Source organism: Cydia pomonella, chromosome 23, assembly GCF_033807575.1.
Source record: "Cydia pomonella isolate Wapato2018A chromosome 23, ilCydPomo1, whole genome shotgun sequence".
Taxonomy (NCBI): domain Eukaryota; kingdom Metazoa; phylum Arthropoda; class Insecta; order Lepidoptera; family Tortricidae; genus Cydia; species Cydia pomonella.
Window position 1 is genome coordinate 4532600 of NC_084725.1, and position 22622 is coordinate 4555221.

A 22622-nucleotide genomic window follows, 5' to 3' on the forward strand; every position below is an offset into this window, starting at 1 on the left:
AGATTAAGACAAATTAGACAAAAATAACGCAATAAGTCTCATTCCCGTCAATGTTCCGGTAGTATGATGTAAAGATGATCATTTATTAATACATTACTTTTATGTATTCCCCTCTGTCCCCGCTTATGTCGGGGAGAGTTAGAAATAAATCATTCCAATTCTGCTGAAGACAAACGGGAATTAAGGAATGTTTTCACTTTCATCTGTCCTCGCGTCAACAGATCAAGTCGGGGACAAATGTGAATACACACTGAGGTTGGCCGGTGGAAGTAGCAGGTGGCGCCAGCATAGATTTTACCTGCCTCCTGGCGGGAAGAATTAAAAATTAATCAATGCAATGCTGGACACAAACGTGTATGAGGCTACACTGTCATTTGCCCTCTCGTCAACCAATCAAGACGGGGACAAATGGGAATACACACTTGAGGTTGGCCAGAGGAAGTATTCGAAGTATACGACCGATAGTTGCCAACCCTTTTAAGTGCACTCACTGACCTGCTTCTGGTTTACTGAGCGCTATTTCGACAGGTGGTTTTTCAGGCTCGTCGCAGAATAAGGACAGCGTCGGGAGGTCTTCGGGTATCTTCGTTTCGGGCACCAGCACTGGCTCGTCTTCAGGGTCATCTGAAATTATTTCGCGGATTATATTTCCGTGAAGTCCGCCTGATCTTTTTTTAGGGTTCCGTATCCAAAGGGTAAAACCTATTACTAAGACTCCGCTGTCCGTCCGTCTGTCTGTCACCAGGCTGTATCTCATGAACCCTGATATTAGTAGTATTTCTGTTGCCGCTATAACAACCAATACTAAAAAGTACGGAACCCTCGGTGGGCGAGTCCGACTCGCACTTGTCCGGGTTTTTTTTAATTATATAGTAGGCAAACGAGCAGACGAATCGCCAACACCAGAGGGTTGCATTGAAAGTGCGTTGCAGACTTTTAAGATAGGAGTACGCTCTATTCTTGAAGGTTTGAAGGTCGTATCGGTTCGAAAATACGACAGACGACAGTCTATAAAGTCCCGGGAAAAAAGTTTTCATCCCGGAAACCATCTCATTCTACGCAGGATCAGATACGGAAGAAGTCAAACTAACTTAAGGTACACCCGGGTAAGATCGTATGATCGAAATTGCTACCAAAATAGTAGTTATTTTACATGACTAGCAATACAATGTGTGACGACTGTGACTCCATTTCTCCCCGCCCCTCGCTACATTAGTAACCGCGCTCAGTCGTGTGTTATTATGTACGTTGAAAAAAAAAGTGTCAAAAAGTAAATTTTTAATGAAAAAAATGGACGGTTTTGACGTATGCAACTTATTCTCCTTGCTTTAGGGTTGGAATTAGCTATAAGTCCGATCTTAGTCCAAGAAGGTTTGCCCGGTTTGGTGTCTTGAAAAAAAAAATGTAATCCTGAGTGTAGGTAGATTACTTCTATACTACTAAACTTTTGTCAAGGGGCATTAAGCAAATTAATATTCAAAGCTTGTTTTCTTTTTAGGGTTCCGTAGTCAACTATTCCTAGTTCCCCCTGATAGATTCGCCATTTCCGTCCGTGGGTCCAAAAAATATGAAAAAAAAAAACGAAAAACAAAAGCCTAATAAATATGTACTTTTAAAGAAAAATATAGCAAACATGATCGGTCCAGCCGCTTTCGAGTTATAGCAAAAAGGTTTTTTTTTATTAGTAAATAAATAACGTACAAAGAGCTGCGAGGGAACATGATACTTACTAACAGCCCCCGTTTAGCCTGTTCTGATAGAATGGTGACTAACTACGGAACCCTACACTGAGCATAGCCATGCCCGACATACTCTTGGCCAATTTATTATCATTTGCATTTAACATTCGAATGTAAAAGTAAGTGAGAATTAAGAAATATATTTTTCGAGACGTCTAATACATGGAAATCATACCAAAAAAGGGGTGTTGCCTTACATCAAATGAGGTAGTTCTGTTTTTTATACATATTGGTAGTGATGAAATAGTAATGACAAATCCAAGTTTTCGTGTGTATAATATACAGTACAGCGAGGGAAATTGTTATAACTCGTATCTCTTGTATATCTTTGATGAATCAGGCTGGTCCTCTGAATCCACAGTTACACAACTATTTGGCTTACTAAGAAAAAAATATAGTCAATTAATTGCAAATTTCTTCTTCTTAAAAGTGTGCATAGTGATTTTTGCCGTAACTCCTGATTTTGGTGGAAAATAAATACAACAACTGAAAAAAGTCCTAAAATTTAATCGATTTTCATGTACTTTTCAATCATCCCAAGGGCTTTTGAGGTCGAAAACTTGTATTTGTTAATACCATTTCATCACTACCAACATATTAAAAAAACAGAACTACCTCATTTGATGTTAGGTAAAATGTACCAATTCCATGGGCTAGTCCTTCCAAGTCAACATTGGGGCAACTTAGAAGGCGGAATAATTTTGGAAATTAATGTTCCTTTACCTGTTTCTAACAACTCCGTTTTCTCCCACGAGAAAATTGTGTCTTTCTTTTTATCTTCAGGTTCAATAGTTTCGAAAATATCTGCAAAACAAGTTTTGATCATCAAAAATACCAACTAATTATTTTTCATCACACTTGCTCGGAAAAGATCTTATTTCATGCAGGTATACTGAAGGACAAAGGCGTGAATTGTTCCTGCGGGAGTTATCGATTATGAAAAAAAGCTATATGTATAGCTTTCATTTGTCATACAGGTGTTTATTAAGTCACGTGCAATAATTTAAGGGGTGAATATATAGCTCATACTCGGCAACTTTTACTATGGGGACAACCCCGAATTCGTCATACAAATTTGTTCCTAGGCCACGCCCCGTGGCAGTGAATGCGTTAAATTACAAACAAATGTTTATTCTGTCCGTACGCAATATTACTAGGCAACCTATTTGCAATGTGTCAATGTGAATATTATCTATCATTTATTTATTATCACAAATAAATAACAGATGAGGGTGAAACTTCTTATGCGACTTCCAACAAGGTTGCGTTAAACGTTTAACGCTATAATCGGTAACATAAAGTAGTAAGAGTTTGTGATGAGTAAATTCGTCGATTAGCTCACCCGGTTCCATGGTGTAATGGTTAGCACTCTGGACTCTGAATCCAGCGATCCGAGTTCAAATCTCGGTGGAACCTGACTTTTTGTATTTTTTCTTTTATTTAGGAATTTTAGAATATATATATTTAAATATATGTATTATTAAATCTATTTTATAAATCTTAATATAAAACAAAAATTGTGTGTGGAGTCCCTCCGTATTTTAATTTATAATATTCATTACTAGATGACCCGGTGAACTTCGTATCACTTACCTCTTAGTATAAACCATATGTATTTTAGAGCATTATTTTCATCTCCACATTACGAAGTTTCAACTTCTTCCGCGCGGAGGGACTCCGCAGACAATTTTTTCTTGTAACGTATCTCCTAATATATATACTCCATATAGCAGCTATCCGTTCTACTGGAGCATGAGGAGGGAGAAGAGAGTGTGATTGTGTTTGCGCGAACACCTACCATGACATCCTGCGCAACGGACTATTTTTGGAAATAGAAACATACCGCGTCCAGGCGAGACCGGGTGCTCAATTATGTAATCTATCATGACTTCGTCCTTTGGCAATCTTGAATCACTCTCCATCTGGTCATTGTCCTCTTCAAATGCTGGTTCGTCTTCTTGCAATGCAGACTGCACGTCTGTTGGAAAAGAAAGCGCTCATTGATACTAGTGAATTATAAACACAATAAATAAATATTTGGGAACAATCTTACACAGATCGAACTACTTAGCCCCGAACTAAGCAAAGGTTGTAGAGTCGGCATCAAATATATCGGAACGGGCGAGATGATCAAAAATACCTGAACACGCACTCTTAACGCCTTGGCAATAGAGGCGTCTGTTTGTGAGCGCCGGGGCCGCTCCTATATATCTGGTGGCGACTATACTAATGGGAAACAGGCGACGATAAACATACTTGCATATGTGGCGTTCCAAAGGTTCCTTACTCTCCATGTACATAAGGACCCTTCTCCGATATAAAGCTACATACATAACATCCATAATTCAAGAACAAATATTTGTGATAAACACAAATAAATAACATTACCGGGATTTGAACCGAGGACCTCCGGCTTCTTAGGCAAGGGTGAGTACAGTACCCATTTAGTATATGACATAGTATATTTCAGTTTATGAGAAATTACTGAAGTTCATTCATTATGATATCGAATGATAAACTTGATTGAGGAACAAGCAATACGTTACCGTATATCGACATTTACCGACTGCAAACAAATTATAATAGGATTTATTTTGTAATGTAACTACAGATTTAGGGGTTTTGTCTTTTGAATAGGCGGGTCCACACAAAGCGAGCATACGCGCGAGGCAATTTCCTGGCGCACAAAACGGCCAGTGTAGACGTGCCTCACCCGAGGCGGCGCGCGCGTTTTCCTACGTTACGCTCTCATTTTAGACGACGACGACTTTTAAACAACTAGCTAGATTGCTCTGAAACTTTGTATTTACAATAGGTGGTATATCTATGCCTGTCATTAGTTTATGTAGCTTCTGTGTGTAGGGTATCCCCTAGTTGAAAAAATACAGCGTATTTATGTTTTTCATACAAAACTTCCTTTTGCTCTATTTCGTTTGTTTTATAAGCTGGAACTATATAAACTATTTACAGGCATAAATATACTTCATGTCATTGTATGTGCAAAGTTTAATTACAATCCAACACGTAGTTTTAAACTCCGTCTATATGGGAAGGTGAAATTCGGCGGAACTTACTGCGGACGAAAGATTTACATAAGGGATAAATTGAAAACAGTACCTACTAGTTACCACCAAAGTGAGTTAGTGAGTTGGTGGTTACTAATGAAAATTATTTTTCTGACAATCAGTTGTTACCACTGGGGACACTGGACTGGTAACAACTTGGAGGTAACTCGTGGAAAACCCCCGAAAAAATAGTATTCCCTTACCGGTTGAAGCAGCGCCATCGGCATTAGCAGTATCAGTGGGTAAGTTTCCTAAAAACAGAGCTGAATTAGAAAGAAATCGATGATAATAAATACATCGGGATAATTTCTAAAGCAAAGTAATTTTGTAAATTGCGAATATCTGTCTATAATAGGTACTAAAAGTATTTTACCAGCTCTTTTTTAACACGTTTACTGTCCGTGCCCCGTATATGGGTCACGGCATGCCTCTATTACAAAGTCGTAATTTTAACAATTCAGATTGGGTCAGTGAACGTGTTAACTTGCAATGGTTTTTAATTCAACTATTGGAATAAGATATACAATGTTATAGACAAGTTAATAAAAATAGACTATAATAAACACAGCACACACACACATAATGTATAATGTATGTATGTATGTATAATGTCACAGCTGTTGGATCTCCAAATAAATAAATAATAAACTTAATGATAAAAGTAAACTTAAAATAAGGGTCTTATAAATAGAAAATGTCCTCAAGATCGCTACCGATAGGAAGTATGGCCAGAAGGCTAGCCGCATTGCCACGTTGAATGGCAATGCTTATACGTTGAGCGAAATACTGGCCAGCCTTCTGGTCACCTGTGGTGTGTGTGAGGCGCGTCGCTAAACTCTTGTATAGCTGACGCGCGTTTGGCCCTCACGACCCCAGTGTTTCGACCCGAAATGCCACAAAAATATAGCAACTGCCAAGGTTGCGTATTTTGCGGCGTTTGAGGTCCTCCGCTGCGGACGCGGCATGACCAGCATCAATGCTAGTGCCCGGAAGGTGAGACGGTGCGAGTGTGTTTACGCAAGTGGCATCCCAAATTAGAGGCCGTCCCATTTTTCAAAACACCAGGGTCATGTCGTCGGGCCTCTTGCCAGACCAACGGGCTCAAGTATGGCCAGAATTTGACGCTGCGACAAGGGCCCTTCGGATGATGAATGTATGTTTGTACGGGTCAAATCTTGCAAGTTAAATTTGACCCACTACCCGGTTTCCGTTAAAGCTGAAAATTTGCGTACATATGTAAATAGGGTGACAATACAATATTATGGTGCCATCGAGCTGATCTGATCATGGAGATAGGAGTTGGCTATAGGAACTCTGTGATAAAACGAAGCAACCTAATTTTGTTTGGGGTTTTTAGAATTGTCTCGATGAGTATTAGTTGCCTGACTTGCCTGTGGAAAGAAAAGTACAGTCAGGGATAAAAGCTTATACTTACCAAAAATTAAATGTTTGCCAAAAATTATTCTACTGTAGCAACACAGCAACAGTAAGCAAGAAGCGTTGCAATTTATTTATTTTATTTTTATTTTATTGTTTTTAAGGGATAACAAACAACTATACAAATACAATCTACAAATGGTGTTACATTATAAGTGTTGTTTTTATGTACAGCCAACAACGTAAATATTACGTATGGCGTAAATATTCTAAAAGTATGAAGTGCTTCTGGTTTAGTAGATACTTGATATTTTAAAAATTATTTAAATACAAAGCCTGCACCTAACAAAAGTCTCTTTTTGACCTAGTGGTTGACTGGTAGAGAATGCCTTAAGGCATTAAGTCCACCATTTGTACTTAATATTTTATGTGCAATAAAGTATAAATAAAAAAATAAAAATAATCTCGCAATCGAAGTTACCCCAATGTATTCCTCTGCCTGCACGAGACAACCCGTGTTTTGTAATTTTTCCCCACACAGTCTGTCTCGCGGGCGAGATACCTACTCTCGCGTCGCTCCTGCGCTAAGCCTACTGAACTGACTTCAAACTTCAACATTTATTCAGCAAATAGGCCACAAGGGCACTTTCGACGGCAATATTGATTTAGTCAATTAGAAATTAACATACAAGCAAAAAAAACGGTCAAGTGCGGGTTCGTTTACTTCGCGCACCGAGGGTTCCGTACAAACTCTCAATTTTCTCATGAAAGACTTTTGACCAAAAGTATACTATTAGTATAATTGTGTACAGCGCCATCTATGGGCGAATTGGCTAACTAATTTGTGCGATCTGTATGTATTTTGGTTTTTCAGGGATAATTCTTTATCATGTGAACCGATTACAATTTTTTTTTTTTTATTTGCAAGATGGTGCCTTTAGCATAGCAAATGAGATTAAATTGCAAATTAAATAAAATGTTTTTTGTTAATAAAAAAAGTTATCAAGATAAAGGTCTACTTTAATTTTTCCTGTACTCTTTATGATAATGTTATTATTATGTAAAAAAATTATTATTTTTCAATCGTAAACTTTGGTGATTGGAGGGGGGGGGGGGGGGTATTTTTTCACATTTTCCTTCAAAGGTATTTTTTTTTCACTGTGAAAAAAAAGTTGTTTTGTTATGTTCAATTTGAGCTCTTTCAAATGATACCCCACTTGACCTAGTAACTAGACTTTGAAATTTTGCCCCCTCTTTATATTTTAGAGATAATTACGAGAATAGTCTTTTAATATCGAATTACAAATAAAACTATAGTAAAAGTATGAAAAAAAAAAGATACAAAAAGCACTAAAATTATTTACAGGTGTAAATGTCTCTGAATGTCAAAACTAAAAGATTATAAAGTTCATCAAATTATCCTTAGGGTCTCCAGGAGCCAAAATCCTGTATAATATAATAATGACTTACTTAATGCATATGAATGGTCAGAGTGGACCTCACCCCTTTTTATCTTTGGTTCGAACAGTGTATGGGCCTTACCTGCAGACAAAAGAGAATAAAATTAGTTATCAGTTATCAGCTTTAATCTCACTTACTTAATTTCTGAATAGCAAATAAGAGGAGAAAACTTCCATACGCGTATTGAAACTTGTAGATTTATTAAATTCGATGCTGCCCTGGCCTAAGGTTGCCATACGTCAGGATTTTAGGTCTTTTATCAGGATTGCAGTAGGAATTGGCGAGTGTCAGGGTTTTTAAGTCGATCCTGGGCCCTGACCTAAGGATGCCGTACGTCAGGATTGTTGGTCTTTTTATCAGGATTGGGGGAATAATTACCGAGTGCCAGAGTTTTTTAAGTCGATCCTGGGCCCTGACCTAAGGTTGCCTTACGTCAGGATTTTCGGCCTTTTATCAGGATTGCGGGAAGAATTACCGAGTGTCAGGGTTTTTTAAGTCTATCCTGGGCCCTGGCATAAGGTTGCCATATGGCAGGATCTTTGGCCTTACATCAGGATTGCGGGAGGAATTGGTGAGTGCCAGGGAGGAAAGGGAAGGTTATGCTGTAGCTACAGCATATGGTGGCGACCTATGGGTTAGTGGTCTATTGATTGAGTGAAATGACCGACCAGGTAATGATTTTTAGTGATTTTCGGACTTTTGTCGAATATTCTTTCACACATGAATTAACAAACAGTTTTCATAAAATTAGGATGATGTATATAAAGGACAACAATAAAACATCAATATTTATATGGGTACCATAGTTTTATTAATTTAATGTAAGTCATAACATCAAGCGTTACGAAAAAAATAAGATCGTTATACAACTGCAAAAGAAACGCCATAAAAAACTCCTGTTTAAAGTGTGTATTCCCATTAGTCCCTGACCAGAGACAAATGGGTACTATTTGTGAGCAACGCCTATTCCCATCTGGTTCCTACGGAGACAAATACACCGCTGAAAATAATCTTAATCTGTGCTCGATGGGGTCAGATGGGAATTAATCGTTCCCATCTGTTTCCGCCCCATTCACGTAGGGCAAAACACCATTTAGATTTCGGCAAATTCTGCATGAAAAGTTTATCGTTCACCGTGATCGGCGTAGCGCACAGCCACTCGCTTCCTCAGTCGTGGAATCCACGGCTCTCGTGCCCCAACTGTTTCTGTGAATTTCAGTGGGTGTCATACAAACCTGATTTGGTTGGAAAGAATACATGATCCATCCAAGCGTCTTCATCCTCATTTTTCTTTGAGTAGGTATGGTCAATATGGATTTTCTTAATAGTATAATACATGTGATCAATTGTTGAAATTCGGGTAGCCTCCTGGATGACTGAAAATCAAGGAAAAAATTAAATATATTGTTATGCACATACTTTTAAAAAATCTCAGTTGTTACCACTGGTAACCACCTTATAGTAACTAGTGGAAATACCCTTAACAACCCCTATAGGGTTTGTTCACCATGGGCTCTTACGAGTTAACTTACTGGTTTTAGGGTCAACCTTTGGTACTCCTGTCGCTATTTCTCTCTCTGTGAATAACGTCGGGAAACAGCCATTTCTAAGTCGCATTGTTCTGTTGAAAAATTTCCTTTCAAAATGCTTGTGGCAGACGTATAGCCATTTACTAGATTTTAGCTTTTCCAATTCCTTAGTATTAATGTCAGGACAGTTTGACAGAATCGCCATTATCCACTTTTTGCGGCGATCATTTCTTGTAGACATTTCGTAAAGCCGGGCATGCTTTCTGTGACTTTCACACTTTGGTATGCAGCATGTTCTAGAAGTCATTCCGATGCAGCCTGATGTCAAAATTTTGCTCGAAGCTAAAAATACATAATTGATAATCATTATGCTTTAAAAAAACAATTGTCATAGATAGATCCTAAGCGCTGGTGGCATAGCTTGTAGTTATAATATAATATATATATGTATTAGTTGTAAATCTAGGGACGAGCGGTGCCTCCCAACACAAGCATTGTTTTGCTTACCGGGCGGCTCCATCCCCTGCATCACAAAAATGTATATTATTAAGAAATAAACAATTTTGTAATTTGTAATAGCAGTAAGACTATGTGACTTGCAAGCCGGAGGTCGCGTGTTCAAACCTCAGTTCGTACCAATGAGTATTTCGGAACTTATTTACAACATATCATTTAATAATTACCAGTCCCTTTTCGGTGAAGGAAAACATCGTGAGGAAACCGGACTAATCCCAGTAAGGCCTAGTTTACCCTCTGGGTTGGAAGGTCAAATGGCAGTCACTTTTGTAAAAACTAGTGCCTATGCTAATTCTTGGGATTAGTTGCCAATGATGCCATACATAGATCCTAGGTCTAAGTATTTGATATGATATATTTCATAATACTTATATGACAAGACAAAATAGGAAAGAAACTATTTCCATATGTCCTCACCAGACCAGACACAGATGAGAACATGGAGTGGAGACTAATGAGAATACATATAACAAAAGATCCACAAAAAACACAGATTAAATAGCTAGTCTTCCAACCTGTGCTCTGGATTAAACAAATTACATTATATAAATAAATAATAAGCTATACTTCTTTTTTAGCATGGGAAAAAACTTCACAGAAGTGTGCTTGAAGTTGTAGCACATTGGGCACTTTTGATGGTAAAATTTTGAAGTAAATTATAAGTATTGGCCATGCTATAGATAATACTGTTATAATTAACAATGACAAATACTCTGATAAAAATTACATGCATACTTGTGTAGAGTTCTTTCTAATACTAAAAAAATGAAGTATAAGGCTGCATGAATTTGATTTGTATTATATTAAGTGTAAAAAAACATAATATATAAATAAGTTATAGTCTCAGAATTCAGCCATCTTCTATTAGGCTGGTATTCCACCTGTCCAACGTCTTGGTCTAATGTGCATTGCGTCCCACTCTTTTATTAAGCAAAATGTGAGATGCAAATACACATTGGACCAAGGAATTGGACAGGTGGATTACCACTCTTTGATAAATGTTAGTGAAAATTTCAATTAAAACGGTTTTTGCCCTTTAATACAGATGCATTTGCAAAAATCAAACTGAAAAAAAAAAAGTGATTTGGTTGTTTTAACTTCCAAAATGTCATAATATAGTAAACAGCCCTATAATGGAACAGGCAGTCAACTGGACTAACAGTCACGATCGACCAGTTAATCGCGATCGACCTGTTGGCCACCCCTGGTATAGACAAATACTGTAAAACAAGTCCATCAGTTTTTAATCGCTGGCAACATTTTACCATAAACAAGAGCCAAAGAGCTGCTTAAGTTTAATTTTTCATTGATATTTGTTAGTTTGAAAATTAATGGCTCCATACACCCCATGACTGGAGCAAAAAACCTTAGTTTTAATTGGTTAATAATATTGAAACCAATTGCAGTAGTTTTCATTCAATACATAGAAAACAAAGGACGAATTGGACATTCAACTTTTAAAGCATAAAGCAGTAGAAATTTTACAATAGTCAGTGAAATATCATAAATACTCCAAATTTTCTCTTAAATGTCCCATGATTGGTGACATTAACATAATCCTTTCTCTCCATTTGAATGTTACTTCTACTGCAACAAACATAGTTTTAGAGGAAATTAAAATAAAAAAGTATTTTACAGCATCAATTTGACAAAAGTACTTACCAGTGAGTCTTAGAACTTTTACAGTTGGTTCATCTTTAAGATAGCAGTTTTCTGAATGGCTCTTGGGCCCATTCTGAAATTTATAAATTATTTGTTGCTACCATGGCATTCAATGACTGAAATGACAATAATTATTAAGAAAGCAAGTATGCACATTTATATTATTGTAAATACTTATAGCCACATCAATAATTCATAACTGTCAAAATCAGTTCTTATTTTACTCCAACCTCCAAGTTTTTAACTATTCAAGTCTTCAGGTGTAGGTAGACAACGATGGGTAGGCACCATATCTGAGTCGGTTATTTGACTTGGTGGAAAACTTATCAAAATATATGTGAAATAGGTACATTCCTCTCGAGTTTTTCTTTAGGTAAGTTGATTATTAATTCTAAGTTTACACAGCTCAGGCACACGATTCGTTTCTTTTGGTCACTCACTGGAAAGTAATGTAAAAATGCTTAATCTCGCTTATTATTACATACACAATACTTTGGGATCCGCATTATTTCATTTCACCCACAAAATATACAATATATCTAGAACGAATGTAAAATAAACAACCGAAAAAGAAAACCGAACCGAAGAGAAAAATAGAAAATACACTTTTCTGTCAGTTTGCATGACAGTGGCACACTAATACCAACATGTTAATTAAACATGTACGCCAAAAAATAATAGTACCAATATAACAGACCAAGATAGATGGGAGGATGAACTAGATGTGCTACAAGCGTACGCCCGTAAGGGACAGAACATACATACGCAATGCGCCAAATTAAAAATAAGTTTTAATATTCTTGACAACATACCAAAAACAACCTACGTAATTTGGTCGGGTTATTTGTTGCCCACCATAAGCCATACTAAAAGTTACAGAGGGGGGATAAAAAAATGAGACTGTGACAAAGACTAACAATCATAGCGCTTTCTTTGCTTCTCCTACTGGAAGTTCCATAAGAGCATCTCGTTCGGTCATCTGCGGGCTCTACCATTTTATCTCTATACTTATTGTACCTCTCCTCCACTCTCGCACTACTTCACGGCGATTTCGCAGTTTGGTTTGCGGCAAGATGGCGCCGAAGCGTCAGCTGATCGGATTTAGTTTGCGGCAAGGCACTGATTCAAACTGGGAACTGTCAAATTGATTTTTGGTTGATCAAGTTCGCACCCAATATAACCAAGTAGCCGCCATAGGAGGTTATGACAGTTCAGATTAACTGACTCGTGAGCGAATCGCGGCGCGAAGCGATCGCGAGTGTGGAGTCTTGCAAGTTCGCGCTTCGCGTCTCCTTTAACGCACAGAAAACCGGAATAAGGCATGAACAATCTGCGAAATCGACGCGAGGGCCCTCCACACTCGCGTTCACGGCTTCGCGCACGAGTGTGGAGGGCCCTTATAGTTTGAAGTAGATATTTCTTTAAATAGAGTTGTTTCTATCTACAAATCTTAGGGCAGAATAGTATTCCAATAAATTCTTATGGATTATAAGAACATGTTAAACTACCCTTAGTGGACCTCTAATGAGTATATTTTTGTAAATATTGAATTTAAAATATCTTTTAACAAACGTCACGTGATCCAAGTCGAAACGACATTGAAGATTCTGATGACGTCACAACTCACGGTTTGACACTGGGCTAGTGGGCTATAACCGCGAAAATCGAGGTTCGGCATTGCAGGTATTTTTCTCTGTCATTCTAATTACGTCTCAGTAAGTGTAAAAGAGAAAGATCCTGTGGGGATATGCGATTTTCGGTTTTTGCGGTAGGCCCCCGTTTTTTTTTAAATCTTTATTAATTTATTGAGGGTTTTTATACAAATAGGCCAATTAGGTCCCCCGTTGTCTGTTCTTAGTACAAAATTTAATACTCAAGCCGTAGCCATTTTGGTGGTGGGCAATTAATTGAAGCTTCGATATCTGCACAAAAAATTAACATCATCGAAATGCTAATGGATAATGAATACTTTACGATATATAATAACTCAATTATTACAGAACATATTTTATTAGTTGGTTAAAAACCCACACGCACGCATACACAGCTAAACAGCTTGCCCACCACCTAAATGGCTACGGGTTGAGTATCAATTTTTGTACTGAGAATAGACAACGAGGGGCCTTAGTGTTACGTGTGTATGTACTCTTACTCTTTGGTATGTACATAGTTATGTGTCAAACCGCAAACTGTGACGACATACAATTTTCAAAGAGCGTTTTTGGCGCGAAAGCATGGGTCAAAATATATGTTGTTAATTTAACATATTTAAAGCAGTTTTTAGGGTAAAAGTTAAATTTTAGGGCAACGTAGAACGTATTACAAGCTTTTCAAAAATTGGAAACAACCCTATTGACAAATATTTAACTTTTAATACATGGTTGGACTTAAATGTGGAAAGTGGACACGAAATGAAATAAACTTTTTCTGTTGAAATTCAAAATTATACTCTGGCAAGCCAGCTTTGTCAGTAGAAAAACGCGGCAAATCTGAATAATGTAGGGGCCAAGGACCAAGTAAGTGGGAGTTGAAAATAGAGTTTCGGCAATAAGCATTTTGGTACCAAAACTGATGTATGGAGTGAGCACTCTATTAATTCTTATTTCTCTATGACTAGGTTTGTTTAAAAATACATGGCAGAGGGTACCTAGCTTATTGCTTTTATTGAATAAGGTGCTAACAATAGTAACAATGTCATAACCAGGGGTCGGACAAAAAGTGCGGATGACGTAAAAATGACGTAATCTTGCACACAGGATGATGTTTGAGTTTGTATTTAAACTTCCGTGTGACATGTAGTAACAAAGTAGTATTAATGAAGTAACAAAATAAACGTAAATAAATCCATGGAATTAATAATACAGGTGGTAGGGTGATGTAGTGAATAAAATAAATTTCACGAAACTTGTTACCATAAGGTATAATTATTTGAAATTAGTTAGAACAAGTCTGTGGGATCCTCAGATAAATAGGTTTAATAGTCAAAAGTGGGAACAGTAGGTAAGATTAGCAGTATACGTGTTTGTCACGTACCTCCAAAAACGGAAAATTGCCACAATATTCGAGTAAAGATGACATGACATTTTAGAGCGTTTTCTTATACATTAGTAAATATAAATTTTAGCTAAATATAATCGTGAAGATACAATAGCTAAACAGTAACGAAGTCAATTTATTGTTCATCTGATTGACAATGTGTCAGTCAAAAACGTACATACTCATTTCAAGTGGCGATATCGTTTAATAAAGAGGTTGATAAATGATAAGTGATAATTGTTTATGAAAATCAAAAATACTATGTATTTGAAATCACCTATAAGTGGTTTGACGTCATGCGCACTTTTTGTCCGACCCCTGGTCATAACTAAAAAAATACCACATATTTTAGCCACTTTACACAAGCTCATATAAGTACCTTTATTATCTGAGACAGAGGGCTCAACTTGAGAATATGAGCATGACGGATGTTCATGGAAGTCTTCGCCTGAAATGTAATATTCAATATAAATTAATATGTATTTAGTATGAATTAAATTATCTTATCTTTATTTATATGTACACTAAATAAAAATTGGACCATTGCAATAAAATAAAAATAACAGCAAGTTTATTTTTCAATAAATTTTCAATCTTTTGGAAAATAATTGGTGATCAATTGAAAATACAGAAAATTAAAGTAAAATTATGTTTTTCTTAGAAACAAACGTCACTGAAATTTGATTTTAAGACATAATGGCATTGAGTTAATAAAAAAAGATTGACTATCTTCATTCCTAAGTGATAGCACTCATAGACATTTACACATACCTGGCCTTCCAATGACCAATGTTTTTTCCAATATGATCAATGTGTCTTCCTCATCATTTTGGACTTTAAAATAATTGTGGTCGCTCAGAGCATTTCGCACTAAAACAGAATTAGATCAAATGTTATAAACTAAGATACAAAATCTATGCTTAGCTTTAATTCAACAGTCAAATTAATACTCGTCAACATTAAATAAAAAATAAAATTGCCCCAAAAATTAATACATTTTTTTTTTATTAAGAAATTATTTAATGATGTGACTCGACAAATAACATAAATATTAAACAGGTATGTTGTTTTTGAATTGTCAGTAGGTATGATAAATAAGGATAAACTATAAAAATAGTTTGTGTCACTAGATTGTGTCACAATCGAACAAAATGACATTTTTGCGGCATGGGAGTATATGAATCTTGAACGAAACGAAGAATTCTAAAATAGAATCCTAAACGTAATGGGCTATTCAAGTGCTTACTTATGCTAGTGTAATGTGGAAGTAAATATTTATTTACATAGAATTAACATGAAAGTGGGTACTTACCAGTTCCATCTGCTACAAGAGGTTCACCGTGAGTAATTTCGTCATTTGTAAATAGGCATGGATACGAAAATCGAATTCTTTTGCCTAATCTGTCAAACTGATGTTTGTCGAAATGTTTTTCACACACACGTTTCCTGAGCAGTTGCTCTTTTGACAGACCGAGAAGAAGAGAATTCGTAGGCACAAGGAAAGACATCCACAAATTCCTGAGAAAATCCTTCTTAGGAAATGCAAAAAGTCGATGGGTGTCATTTGTTGCATTGCAACCACCAACACAACACTTTAGTCTCATGGTAATTTTTATTGCACTAAATGATATCGCAGCACATTAACAAGTATTGTTCCACACTGTTTACACTAAACATTTAATGAATCGATTTTGAAAGTCTTCAAAACTTTTCAAATATATCATGGCTTCCAGATTGGCGGGAGCGAGGGCGAGGCACGACGCGATGGTAGCGCCAAATCGGCCGTTTTGGGAGTTGAGCTCATAGCCCTGATTCTGTTTATTTACACAGTTCAACTGCTAAATAAGTTTTTTCTCGTCACTCACTGGGAGGTAATGTAAAAATGCTTCTTGTCACTTATTATTACAGATACACACACAGCACTTGGATTCCTTTTTTACAAGTCAAAGTACCTGTAATTATTATGAATAAAATTAACCTTGATGGTTCAGTCCAGTATAAAGTTAGGTGAGAATAATGACATTGACATCTATCAAGACCAGTGTTGCCAGGTGAGCAGGAGCGAATTATCGTATTTGATCGTAAAAATTATCGTACCGATGACAAAAGTATCGTACGTCTATCAAATAGGCACTTCACCCAAAATTTATTTTTGCCTAAACGCAATTTTTGTCTAAATTCAGTTTTATATTTGTGTATTTTGTGATAGATCCAAACGGTTAACAGGAAATTTCCTTTTTGACGTAAACCAAGGAGCCGAACACCCAAAAGATGCTAATCGTAGCCTATTTCTGAACGAAAGTGTCATATTTTGGTTCAAAAACTAAACATTTTGGGTAGCATCGCACAACGGCTAAAATTATCGTACTTTTTCGTATGATAATGCTCTTTGGAACGTACATCTTTCTCTTTTACTCTCACTAAGACGTAATTAGAGTGACAGAGAAAAATGCCTGCAATAGACGAACTTCGATTTTCGCGGTTACAGCCCGGAACCCAAATTATCATACGTGTACAATAATTATCGTACGCCTGGCAACATTGGTCAACAAGGCCACAGATATGACAATACTGTTACTTACTTATTCTGTGCCACAGACATTTCGATTTTCGCGTGTCGCGGTAGGCCCTCTGCTGACATTGTAGCCGCTAGGCTTTTATACAGAAGCAACTCAAGCAACGCAAATGCAGTGCGCTTAACCAGTGTGTGTACAGCGATTTATAAAGTTTAGTCCAACTTCGAATAAAAACTATAAAAAGAATGTGCAGGGCGGCTACCGGGAAAATCGAAATTCGTCAATTGCGGGCATTTTGCTCTGTCACTCTAATTACGTTTTAGTGAGAGTAAAAGAGAAAGATCCCCGCAATTTGCGAATTTCGGTTTTCGCGGTAGGCCCCCAGATCTCGGGTGAAAACAGTGACAGCGACAGATATGTTTGTTTGTAAATAAAAGGGTTGCGCCCAGGTGGACAGCCATTGCCAGCGAGCAAAAAATATTATTCAGTTATATTTTTATTACTAAATACATTTATAGTCTGTCAAGCAAAGTCTGTCAGTAGCAATGTAAAGCAAACTGAAGTATGGCAACACTCACAGAGCAGTATTGCGCTAAGAAAAGCAGCAATGTACATCGAACCGAAACATTTTTTTTCCGCTGAGCGCGCTCTTCGTACGTCAACTAAAACTGCCGCTCGCGGTTTATTGAAGCATTTGGAAATTGTTATTATTATGAGAGGGACAATTTAAACTGGAGTAAAAACGATGTCAATCAATATGATAAACGAGATCAAAAAATACCTATTTGCAAACGGACTATGCTGGAGAAAATAATGTTTGAATCAAGTCATTGCTTCCGCAGGTAGCTGGATTTTAATATATTATCAGATTTCTCGGTTGGAATTCAATATTAAAGATATATCACGATAAAATGCAATACAAATGCTCCTTTATGCAACCTTCAAAAGCTAATTAGACATATTTAGGTAGATACAATCGAAAAATATATCAATAGATTGAATTAAAATAAAGGTTTGTATGCTTAGTAAAAGGTGGACGCAAAAGGCGAGCGCTCGCATTCTTAACCTTTGGTATGCTTAGGAGCAGATCTGCTACATATATATTCAACTTAAACATGAAGATGTCATAGCTAAATAAATGTAAAGGTTAAGGCATTTGCACTTGAGTACTTTTTACCAAACGATCTGTTAGTAGGTACCTATACTACTGAATTTAACTAGAATAAAACAATCCATTGTTTTATATAGGTAAATATTAAAACCTAGGTAAGTAACCCCTGAGCCATCACTGGCAGCGGTAGCCCTGGTAGGGTATCACTGTAACTATTCTTGTCACAATTGCAGGGCTTATTAAATATCAAATATCTGGACTATTTACATCATTTTGATATGGTTTTATTCTGTTTTAGCTAACTTAGAAGACAAATAGGGAGCAAAGAGAACATGAGCACCACGGTAGAAAGCTGTTTTTAACATCAGTTCAGAAACTGAAGAAGCCCAAAGAAAATAATTATGCCACTTGTTAATTGTAAATTAGTGTATTTCTCTTGAACAATGTCACATTCACATACCAGTGTAATTTTGAAATGGTTTTACAATATATTTATATAAATATACAGATTAAAAATAAATAAAACACAACTGCAGATATTTTGGTGTTCATTTAATTTCAAGGCAATTAAGATACGGGTCACTTTAGCTTACTTACACTTAATTCAGGCCATTCATTGAAAAAATATCATTAAGTTACCAATGTTACTGGTCCACTCCAAGCATCAGAATACTTTGTACCTAGTCACTTATTGCATCTTAAGCATAAAACAGATCTGTTTGAAAATTTGTAATTTCAAGTTTAAAGTTTCCATTCCAAGTTTCAAAATGTATTCTTATAGTAGTAGTTACACATAAAACTTAGTCTAAAGCAATTTGCCTAATTTATAGTACAGAGATATTCCAATATCTCTGAGACCACTCTTACATGCTAGCTTGGTAAGGTTTTGCTCACACTACTGTTTTTATACAGGTATATGTATTGGCTAGATCATATTTTATATGTAGATATTTAAAAAAGTCATTTAGATATCAGGAGAATGCTGTTAAGAAATTTTATTAACTTTCACATTAGTCTATTCAAGACTTGTCAGGAACTGACACAATTTCAGGTACTCAAAATATTAATCAAAGATACCTTGACAATGGAAACTTAACAACTTCCACTCATGTGAGTAATATGGAGTTATATTGTTTCTGGATAAAAGAAGGTATGATTTAAATGTTAAAATATTTTTCTAAAATTATGCACACTGAATAAATTATTTTAATTTATTGAACAAACAGGTAAAGCGACTTAAAACTTCTTTTAAATAGGTACATACCAACTTCAGAAAGTATAAACTAGGATTTTCCATAGGTATACATGTGCAATAGCTGAGTGCATGAAACAAATCAGCCTAAATAATATATTTTCGTGATGATTAACAAACGGACAACTTTTACAATAATAATCTAAACTATTGTCCCAATTTTTTTAGTTTTTTTAATTAACAAGTTTATTTTTCGTCTTGTTTGCGTTGTACATGTACACGTATGTACGTAAACCGCCGTAGGTAAGTTTTGTATGAAGAGAAACTTTTACGAACGCCTTATATTGGGCGAGTTTTAATCCTGCAACAAACATATGGAAGTATTAGGTTGATGTTGCGAAAGAAAGTAGGTATAATCAAGGTTCTTAAACGTCTTAAGATTGTTTAAAAAAGTTACCTTTGAAAATATTTGAGGACTTCGTCTGTTGATATTGGGAACAATCGAATCAGTTGCGGTTTCGAGGGCACAATTCGTGGTCTTATTGGATATATTTAGGCATACGTTTTATCTTTATTTAAGCCTTTTAACCCTGAAACAGAAAAAACTGCACATTATCTTAAAAATTCTCCGGGATCTTGAAGTAATTATCATAACCTCAAAATTTTCTAATGGTTAAGATCAACGAGCATGATTTTACTTACATTGTAGGCATCTTGACTTTGCTTATGGTCATGCACAATATTATTTAATATATTGATATTTATTTTAATGCTGGGAGCAGAAATTTCTCTTGAATTAGCACCGATTCGGAATGTAAACAAACAAGATGGACGATCCACATTCTACAGATAAAACACAGATTACACGCGATTTTGGAATTATTCGAACACAGTGTTGCTAGCCCGCGATTTTTCAAATTTGCCGCGTTTTTCTACTGACAAGATTTGCTTGACCAACTATATATGAATTATTTGTTACTTTTAGACTCGGCAGGTGGCGCAGCTTTCAGATTTTTGAATTGACGCTAAAATATATATTGTTTCATTTTCCTAATTTTTCCGTCAATATTTTTGTAACACCTACTATAATGATCATAGGTGCCTATTATATACATACATTTATAATACTTTATCAAGGAATTTAAAAATAAAATAAATGCCTTTACACAGCCCTGCGTCCGAGATTTTGAATTTCGAACGAGTATTATAAAATGTTCGAAGTTGGACTACTAGGTCTAAAAAGACACCTTCCATAAACCGTGGCTTAACGATAAAGTATCGAAATTTCATGCAATGATAACTTTTAAATTATTCTACAACCTAAGAATTCTAAAATGTTTTTAAACATCCATGCTAAAATAATATTGATTAAGTATTTATAAATGTTCCGATTTTTATAGTTCTCTAACGCTAGTACTAGCACCCAAAAGAAAGCGATGAGTACCTACAGTTTTCTTTGTTCTTATTTACTGGCAAGTTGTGTTTGCGAGACAATAATTACAAATATTACAATACATAAAAACGAGTTAAAATAATTAAATTGACTTTCTGAATAAATGAGTATGAGTAATTATGTTTTCTCCCAAAGCTTTAACTCAATGTAAAATTAATGGTACATACAATCATATAAAATACCTTCTTATATTAAAATTAAAAACGAATTTAAATTAAAATACATCTAAATAAGGCCCCAGCGGCATTGTGCCAAAGATGCTGGCAGCATTCCCTCACTGAATGGCAATACTTATGCGCTGCGAGAGAAAGCTGCCAACTCTCTGGTCACCAGTAGATTCAATGAGCCTTTTACTTAATTCCTTGAATAAAGCTTAAAGCTTAGTAAAAACTTTTATTTTATCTTTGTATGGAGGGAAGACACTATGATTACTTATTTACCCCCATATTCATAAACGTGTACTAAAGTTACGATGTCGCTGATCATCATTTGTCCCTTTCCAATGTATTGGTATGATGGAAAGGGATAAACGATGATCAGCGGCATCATAACTTTAGTACACGTTTATGAATAAGGGGGTTAGTGTATATCTATCGTCCTTGGTTCCTGTCTAGGTTGTTAACTATGCATATAATCAATAATGACATGTGGGGTCATTTCATTACCTACCATAACTTCCAGATGAAGTCTCTCCAAGTTCCACCTGTTTCATAGCAAGAATTTTATCTTCTACAAATTTTTCACATTCTTTAATTATTGTCTTACTCAGTTTTTTGAGAATATATGATCGTTCTATAGCATCAGATGTTCTTATTCTATCTGGTTGACATTGGTATCTGGTGGGTATACAGCCGGGTTTCATGCGGATTTGTGACACCGATCCCATCAAATGATATTCCATATAATTTTCCATGTCATTTGGCATCTGAAATTTCAACAAATTACCTATTAAGAGTGGTGTAATGTGAAACCTAACCTGAAAAGAACTGGTCTCATGCTACTTTTATATTAAATGTACGCCTCATACAAGATACTTTTAGAAAGTATAAGCATTTAAATTAAATACTTACATCAAAATGATCTTCACAAAAATAAAGATTAGAAGTAGGCAATGTCTTCGTTGGATCTCGCTTTGCAAGTTTAAGCCACTTGTATCGTGTTGTTTTATTTTTTGGAACGTGCACAAACAACTTATTAGGAGTTTTTATTGATGTGTTTTTACACTGAGGCACCGCACAATATTTGTACACTTTGATATTCATATTCAATATCACAAAATAAACTAATTATTTAATAAGCTTCCAAGGAACGTCTAGTGAGTACGTTTTGTTTATATGACCGTCACGTCATCACTGTCACTCGCTAGGGACGCCATGACACACAAGCGTATTGGAGCGAATTTTAAATATAAAAACTAAAATGTAAATTTTTCCTATTAAACCTTTATTAAATGCATAAATATTCATAGTAATTAATATATGATTCTTAATAAAATAAGGCAGTTTTTAAAAATCTGACATCATGCCTGTTTCTATAAGACGAGTTTTTCATATAATAGATGACATTACACAAAATCATTGCAGGGCAAAATATGTAAAAAATACTGTATGAGTATGAGGATGAATTTTAATGTATCCCAGCATTCTGGGGGGCGACGATTCTTGAATTTCGTGTTATGTTGAATATCTCTACTACTAGGCATTTAAATTTTACTAATAGAATAGAAAACGAGTGGTCAATACCACTAGATTTCCAAATTCTATCGTTCGTATTTTAAAAATAGCATTTCGCCGTATTCTCTAGATTTTTGAGTGATGAAATCGAGATCCCCGCACCCCGCCCCCGCGCTCGTCTACCTGGCACGAGGTCAGTGCATTAGTCTTACCGTGCGATAATAACTCCGATGCATACTAGTAACCTTAAAACTTAAATCGTGAATATCTGAAGTTCCAGAACCATGCATCT

The 22622-nt window shown here is 35.9% G+C and overlaps 1 protein-coding gene, 2 long non-coding RNA genes and 1 other non-coding gene across 11 annotated transcripts in view; 2 read left to right on the forward strand and 2 right to left on the reverse strand.

The window, feature by feature from the left end:
* LOC133530526 (uncharacterized) overlaps window positions 1-22001 on the reverse strand; it is a 28537-nt gene extending 6536 nt beyond the window's left edge. For 2 of the 8 annotated variants that reach the window (XM_061868459.1, XM_061868454.1), the window contains exons 1-7: window positions 21728-22001; window positions 21327-21582; window positions 7652-7723; window positions 5008-5055; window positions 3583-3717; window positions 2463-2543; window positions 496-624 (exon numbers count right to left, since the gene is read on the reverse strand). In XM_061868459.1, the coding sequence (XP_061724443.1) occupies window positions 496-624; window positions 2463-2543; window positions 3583-3717; window positions 5008-5055; window positions 7652-7723; window positions 21327-21582; window positions 21728-21919 (913 nt within the window). In that variant the 5' untranslated portion in view covers window positions 21920-22001. Of the gene's footprint in view, window positions 1-495; window positions 625-2462; window positions 2544-3582; window positions 3718-5007; window positions 5056-7651; window positions 7724-8877; window positions 9019-9174; window positions 9514-11349; window positions 11918-14764; window positions 14834-15156; window positions 15256-15697; window positions 16286-21326; window positions 21583-21727 lie in introns of those variants that run through there. The other 6 variants (XM_061868458.1, XM_061868457.1, XM_061868456.1 and 3 more) reach the window with 6 other exon arrangements.
* On the forward strand, window positions 3084-3155 carry Trnaq-cug (transfer RNA glutamine (anticodon CUG)). Its single transcript has one exon. It is a non-coding gene; the product is annotated as a tRNA-Gln (tRNA).
* Window positions 17412-18552, forward strand: LOC133530531 (uncharacterized). Its single transcript, XR_009801326.1, has 2 exons — window positions 17412-17743; window positions 18311-18552. It is a non-coding gene; the product is annotated as an uncharacterized LOC133530531 (long non-coding RNA).
* LOC133530530 (uncharacterized) lies at window positions 18548-20167 on the reverse strand. The gene is made up of 2 exons (XR_009801325.1): window positions 19662-20167; window positions 18548-19565 (listed from the first exon to the last, which is right to left on the reverse strand). It is a non-coding gene; the product is annotated as an uncharacterized LOC133530530 (long non-coding RNA).
* Window positions 22002-22622: the final 621 nt, after the last annotated feature.